This window comes from Diplotaxodon limnothrissa, linkage group LG10 (genome assembly GCF_057381915.1).
Source record: "Diplotaxodon limnothrissa isolate DT_005_m linkage group LG10, D_limnothrissa_male_GT1.1, whole genome shotgun sequence".
NCBI lineage: Eukaryota > Metazoa > Chordata > Actinopteri > Cichliformes > Cichlidae > Diplotaxodon > Diplotaxodon limnothrissa.
In genome coordinates this window covers 34746325-34753862 of record NC_140605.1, presented here as the reverse complement: position 1 = coordinate 34753862, position 7538 = coordinate 34746325, and the positions used below count along the sequence as shown (strand labels likewise).

At 41.9% G+C, this 7538-nt stretch overlaps 1 protein-coding gene across 1 annotated transcript; it reads right to left on the bottom strand.

The window, feature by feature from the left end:
* Positions 1 to 2895: 2895 nt before the first annotated feature.
* Positions 2896 to 7441, bottom strand: rbmx2 (RNA binding motif protein X-linked 2). The gene is made up of 6 exons (XM_085364154.1): positions 7382 to 7441; positions 6428 to 6543; positions 5364 to 5415; positions 5162 to 5291; positions 3663 to 3846; positions 2896 to 3575 (listed from the first exon to the last, which is right to left on the bottom strand). The coding sequence occupies exons 1-6, from the start codon at positions 7384 to 7386 to the stop codon at positions 3166 to 3168; spliced, it is 897 nt and encodes a 298-aa protein (XP_085220280.1). The 5' UTR covers positions 7387 to 7441; the 3' UTR covers positions 2896 to 3165.
* Positions 7442 to 7538: the final 97 nt, after the last annotated feature.

The window sequence follows — 7538 nt, the reverse complement described above, 5'->3', positions numbered from 1 at the left end:
TTTTTTTTAGGTACCTGCTAAGTGCCAGAAAGACACTGTAGTTTGAGGACGTTCCCTCAGGAGCAGGTTCAAGTTCTCTCTGAATCCATCCTGTGACCATATTTATGACACAGTAACAGAAAAAGAAACTTTTGTGCAAAAACTCGCAGTTCAAAAACTATTTTGATAAAAGATACGATCTTGAATTTGGAAGGACTGGGTCACAATCCAAATTTCACAAATTTATTTGCTCCAGAGTGACAGGAAGTGGAGATGTTGTCATGGCAACAATTCTGAGGACTGAAGCTCAACTGACAGCTGAGCTTATTAGAATCTGACGGAGTCTTCAACAGGCACCTTTACTCAGTTTAGCTTACAGCAGCAGTTTCTTCAAGGTGCTTTGTATTGTAAGGTGAGGAGTCTACAATAATAAGGAGAAAACCCCCAAAATCAGACGACCCTGATATTAGCAAACACTTGGCAACAGTGGGAAAGAAAAACTCCCTTTTAACAGGAATCTCCAGCAGAACCAGGCTCAGGGAGGGGCGGGGCCATCTGCTGGGGGTGAGGGGAGGACGACAGGACAAACAGCCAGAGATTAATAAAAAGTTTAAGTCATGTTATCATCCATCCTTCCAAGTACAGATGGATGATTCAATGCAGAGAGATCTATTAACACAGTGAGCGAGAAAGGTGACTGGAAAGGAAAAACTCAGTGCATCATGGGAATCCCCGGCAGCCTACGTCTATTGCAGCATAACTAAGGGAGGATTCAGGGTCACCTGGTCCAGCCCTAACTATATGCTTTAGCAAAAAGGAAAGTTTGAAGCCTAATCTTGAAAGTAGAGATAGTGTCTGTCTCCTGAATCCAAACTGGAAGCTGGTTCCACAGAAGAGGGGCCTGAAAACTGAATCCCCATGAATTACAGTCGTCCAGCCTGGAAGTAATAAATGCATGAACTAGTTTTTCAGCGTCACTCTGAGACAGGATATTTCTAACTTTAGAGATGTTGCACAAATGGAAGAACGCAGTCTTACATATTTGTTTAATATGTGCGTTGAAGGACATGTCCTGGTCAAAAATGACTCCAAGGTTCCTCACAGCGTTACTGGAGGCCAAGGTAATGCCATCCAGAGTAAGAATCTGCTTAGATACCATATTTCTAAGCTTTTCAGGGCCGAGTACAATAACCTCAGTTTGATCTGAATTAAGAAGCAGAAAGTTAGCGGCCATCCAGGTCTTTATGTCTTTAAGACATTCCTGCACTTTAACTAATTGGTGTGTGTTATCTGGCTTCATGGACAGATAGAGCTGGGTGTCATCTGCATAGCAGTGTAAATGTATGCTATGTCTTCTAATGATGCTGCCTAAGGGAAGCATGTATAATGTAAACAGAATTGGTCCTAGCACTGAACCCTGTGGAACTCCATAATTAACCTCAGTGTGTGAAGAGGACTCTCCATTTACATGCACAAACTGGAGTCTATTAGATAGATATGATACAAACCACTGCAGTGCAGTACCTGTAATACCTACAGCATGTTCTAATCGCTCTAATAGGATATTATGGTCGACAGTATCGAACGCTGCACTGAGGTCTAGCAGGACAAGCACAGAGATGAGTCCACGGTCAGAGGCCATAAGAAGATCATTTGTAACCTTCACTAAAGCTGTTTCTGTGCTGTGATGAGCTCTGAAACCTGACTGAAACTCTTCAAATAAACCTCTGCAGATGATCTGTTAGCTGTTTGACAACTACTCTTTCAAGGATGTTTGATATAAAGGAAGGTTGGAGATTGGCCTATAATTAGCTAAGACTGCTGGGTCTAGAGATGCTTTTTGAGTAAAGGGTTAACTACAGCCAGCTTGAAGGCCTGTGGTACATAGCCGATCATTAGAGATAGGTTGATCATATTTAAGATCGAAGAATTAATTAATGGCAGGACTTCTTTGAGCAGTTTTGTAGGAATGGGGTCTAAAAGACACGTTGATGGTTTGGAGGAAGTAATTATTGAAGTTAACTCAGAAAGATCAACTGTTATGAAAGTATTGTAATATCAGTGGCATTGGATTTGGTATTTTCTCTAATGGTTAAAATGTTATTTTACTAGTTAATGTTAAAGGAATAGTTGGCTCAACAGCATTTTTGTCAGCCTGGAGACGAACCTGATGTTCTTTTCATCAATCACTGATGAAAAGAACATCAAGATATTGGAGCTTTACAGAGGCCCGTTTTGTTGAAGAGCAAGTTCTACCAGGGACTCACGTACTTGTGATCTGAGGCATTTGTTTTCAGAGGACCCAGTATCCAGAGTCCTTGCACAGAAGGTGTAAAATTATTAACATGATCAATCTCTTTGCGAGTTCAGGTAGCTGCTCTGAGCTGTGGTGGTACACAGCTACAAGAAATCCTTTAACTTAGTGACAGCACTTTCAGAAAGTCGTCTGCTGTGATGACGTATGTTACCCACTGCTGTGGAATCCATTATTGTAGATTTTAATGTTATTAAGAAATAAATGAGGGCTTCAGGGATTATTATTAAATGATGTTCAGTTTCTATGGCACAAATGCCAGAACAGGCTCCAGAGTAGACCTCATTACTGTAGTATCTCTACATTAAAATATGTGCTTTGAGGTGACTGTTGGTGCTGCATCAATAAACTAATCGATCTAATAGATTAAATGTACTGTTGATGTTATTTTCCGCATTTACACGAATGTTTAAATCTGCCATTGAAATTATTTTTCTGAGCAAAGCACAAAATCACAGAAGTCTTTTTCATTTATGCGACTCTTTCCAAATGTAAACAAACTGAGGCATCATCGTGATGTCACCAGGACGGGCTTAAAATGAGTTCATGCCAAAACTAGAAATATTGATTTATTGTAAAACAAACATCAACGTTTTGTCAGACAGACGTGTGGACTTCAAGCTTTTCACGTAAAGTTTAAACAGAAGCTGAACTTCAGACTCGCTGTGGTGCGATGAGCCAGCAGTGACACCAGTGCTGGGCTGAATGTTTCAGAGCTCACACAGGAGCCAGAAGCATTTTCATTTAGGAATAATGCATAAAAGGCTGACATGAACGAAATATCAAATGAATATCTAAGAATGGACTAAAACATATTCATCTGTGTTGATTTCAGCTTGGATTTAAACATGTCTGTCTCCCATGTTCTTCTTCTACCTCCTCCTGTCATCGTCTCTGTCTCTCTCCCTTCGCCTGTCATCTCTGTCCCGATCTGCGTCTCTTCTTCTTTCTCTTTCCGTCTCTCGTCTTCTATCATTATCTCTGCTTCTGTCATTCTCCCTCTCGTGACCCCTCTTCTTTTCTTCCTCTCTCTGCCGATCTGCGTCTCTCCTCCTCCTCTCCTCCTCTTCCTCCCCTCTCAGTCTCTCGTTGTGTCTCGCTGTCTGTCCATTCGGTTGTCCTCCTGGCTTTGGCGGCGGCCCTCTCTGGTTGTATTTGTCGTACCCGGCGTCCTCTTTCTCCTCTTTGACTCTGACTGAAACAGGAGGTGGTGATGAAGAAGAGGCTCTGCTCTTCCTGTCCTTCTTCTTCTCCTTCTTCTTTTTCTTCTTCTCTTTCTTGTCTGAAACAGAGAGCGCAGAATGAAGATAAATAAAAATCCACCTCATCTTGTGTCAGGCGGGTTTCACACGACAGGATGTGACATCACCTTTCTTGGGCTTCTTCACAGGTACGGCGTACTGCTCGTCATCCTCAGAGGAGGGGGAAGACTCGCCGACTTTGGGAGCGCAGCCCTCCTCCCTCAGATGCTTGGTCACGTCGTCGATGTCCTCGCCGTCTTTGGGGGGTCGGTAGTCTTTGACGTGGTCAACGCGAATCGTGCGACCTTTGATCTGACAGCACAAACCAACAGTCAGAGATCAACTCTCACTGGAACCTTTAAAGTCCTGAAGTCAATCGAACAACCAGCCACCGCGTCACAAACAGCTGATAGTTTACGTACATTAACTTCAGCTTCACACGTTGAATATTTGCAGACTCACACTTGACAACAACATTAACAGGAATTAAAATTCATCGTTCAGTCTCTGAGCCAGGGCTGAGACTGGCCTTTACTAACTGCCTTCATATGAGTATTTAAATAAGTCTGTCATCTGCTGCCTCACATCCATGTAGGAAAATGAGGTTCATGATTGTTTCTCTAGTCTGACATCATGATCTGGCTTCTTTTAATAGAAAAATCAAAGTAAAAACACTCCCAGGAAAAAGGTTTTCTGTCAACACAGGAGCTCGAACCCTCTGGATGTTTCCGTTTTCTGATAATTTGCTGGAAAAAAATGACAAAAAAGAACTGCATTCTGGGTCATGTGACCATGTGGGATAGATGTCGGCTCACAACAAGCTCGAGGACATGAACGTTTAAATCTACATGAGTCAGGTGGCTTATCATGTAGCCACGACTCCTTCAGGGCCATTAAAACAACATTAGTGTTCACCTGCTCCTCATCATAGTTCGGACAGACCACGCTGATGACACAACTTTACATCCGAAATTTTACAATTTCTTAAGAAACCTGGATCATCATCTCTGCAGCTGTTCCCTGTAAAACTCTAGTAAAGTGAGTAAAAGGGATGAAGCACAAAAAGGCCCCGCGTGCCCGATACCCTCGAAAAACCTTCAGGATCTAAAGTCGTTCTGTCAGTGTGAGAGCGAAGTGCTCTAACAGGGTGATTATGGTGCTACAAGGTCAGGCTTTGCAGCGGGTTTCTAGGACGTCCTGATAATAATGAATTACAGTCGTCCAGCCTGGAAGTAATAAATGCATGAACTAGTTTTTCAGCGTCACTCTGAGACAGGATATTTCTAACTTTAGAGATGTTGCACAAATGGAAGAAAGCAGTCTTACATATTTGTTTAATATGTGCGTTGAAGGACATGTCCTGGTCAACAATGACTCCAGCATTTCTTAAATCATTAAACTGTAGTTTAACTTTATTTGTGTCATCTGGTGGCTGGATAAATACAGCTGGGTATCATCTGCATATCAGTGAAAGCAGATGTAGTGTTTTCCTGTGTAACACAAACAGTATCATTAGACACACAGGACTCTGTGGACCTCCATGACTGACCTCTGTGTCAACAGGAACAAACTGCAAGCTACGAGTCAGACGAGATTCAGAGCAGCGCAGCAGAGTGTGTCCTTTCACCTTAATGCTGTTGAAGTTGTCGACGGCCAACACGGTGCTCCTCTGGTCCTCATAGCAGATAAAACAGAAACCTTTGGACTTTCCGGTCTTCTTGTCACGCACGAGGTTGATGTTGACGATCTCTCCATACCTGACAGGACAAAGTGAATCTTGGTGCTCCCCATCTGTGAGTAGTGTAGTTAAGAAATGATGAGGTACTTACTGAGAGAAGACACAGATCAGGTCTCCTTCAGTCAGCTCGTATGGAAACCCTCCTGCAGAAAACACAACATCCAAAACGCTGCTTATTCATTCTCCAAAAACCTTTCATTACTTCATCACTAATGTCAGCAACATAAACACTGCAACAACACAAAACATCCAGCAGATGCACACAAAACAACACTGCTGTTTCCAGTATAAACACCTTTATTAAAGCTGAAGATACCATGGTTGGTAATGGTTCAGAGTGTTTCATGTAAAAGGAATATTTCCAAAAAGCCAAGTCTTCATCAAACCCCTTCTCCAGAGGTGTGACTATGAAACAGCATTTGTGGTTTTTAAACTAGCTTCACTTTGGTGTTACAAAAGTGGTTCATTATTACCACCTCAGTAACTTATGCTTATGACGCACAGCTAACCTGCTCCAGAGCACGTGATGTTCAAGATTATAGGTCAGCTGGTAGGAACTCACCATCACCTGACCAATCAGATCTCTGAACAGCAGCTTCACCATCGCTGGAATCACTCAGAGTACAGATTTTAAGGCGGTCTGAGGGTTTTTGTATTCGATTTTAAGTGGGAATTTTCCACACAGACTACACGATCTGAGATGTCTCATGGATCTTCCAGATTGAGTGAAGTCATTTTCCAGAGATCTGATTGGTCCATAGGGACCATTTTTTGATACCCGTCGATCATTTATCTGGAACATATGAAATATCGGTCTATGAAAAACCTCTTAAGCTCACTAATACATGACACGTGGAGCTTAAGCCGATCAGGAAGAGTCAAAAAGTTTGTGCTGCAGAGACAGAAACTTTGAAGCAGAAATGACAACCAATGGGAGCACAGGACATCCCTGACTGACCAAGGACCTTGGCAGACTGGTGACCACCTGTCAGCCAAGAGGCAAAGGATGGTGAATGATTCAGTCATGTGAGGATGTGGCTTCTAAAGAAAAGCCTTTACTTCCTCCCAGTTTACATTTTCCCCTCAACTTTAAACTAATGATTATTTTCATTATCTGCTCATCTGTGGATTATTCAGTTTGTCACGCAGTCTCACCAACAAAGACCCAGGCGCTGTCTTTGTACTCGCTGTGCCAGGAAACGGACTCGTTGACCCCGAGGCTGGCTTCACGCTCGTTCAGCTCGTTTATCAGCTTTACCTTCGTTAGAGGACTGAAAACAGAGAGAAAACAAAGTGTTTCCTTTTCAGAATCCTGGTTCATAATCTGTAATTAATATGTGACAGTCATCTGCTTTCATCTCGTACAACCCAGCGTTTAAGTTTTATTTCTGCAAGGCTAAATTTGAGGATTTGGAGAAGAAACATGAGCTTAATCATATGAGTTTATAATAAAAAGGCAAAAATATAAAAAGACATAAGCCATAAACAGTAAAATATAAAAGAAATGTAATTTAAACCTAAACATAAGGCACAAACAGAACTGATTTTAAGACCACTGATTCCAGATATGTGGAGCGCAATGACGTCTGTTTCTACAGACCAAACTCCATTCAGATTATGACTGATTTAAAGCCCCGTGAACACACTGACAGGAACGCAACACGGGTGTTTGTGCTCTGTGAAGCTCTGATTCGTTTTTATTTTAGTGAGCTAACACACATCCCGCAACGGTAAAGAAAATCGCCTATCGCCAAAACAGGAGGCGATGATCACCTCTTCAAACTCTGGTCCAAGCTTCATTTTATGCTATTTTACTGAATGCCGAATTGAAATAAGGCTCCTGTAATTGTATAATAACCGCAGAAAGTGTGTCTGATTATTTTATGGGGAAAAGTTGGTGGAAAATAAACATAAAATCTAAGGTTTTCTGAATGGATTCTGGGAGACGAGATTGTACATGAAGAAGTACTCAAACAATCTTCATGCTGGCGCTTTTGGTAGCGAATAGTCATTTTCGAATGGCTATAATCATTACCGAATAGTTGTCATTGATCAGTAAACGATAAAAAAAACTTAAATTAAACGCTTAATAAGAAAATAATTACTTACTTCATGATCGACTATACGGTTTGTACATCAACGCTGTGCTGAAAATGGCTAATCTCAGGCAGAAACAACTTCCGTTTGAATTTCCGCCTCTGCTAGTGCTGCCCCCTGCTGTTAGGATGTCTTTAAAACGAGCTACATTTACACGGCTAAATGTCTA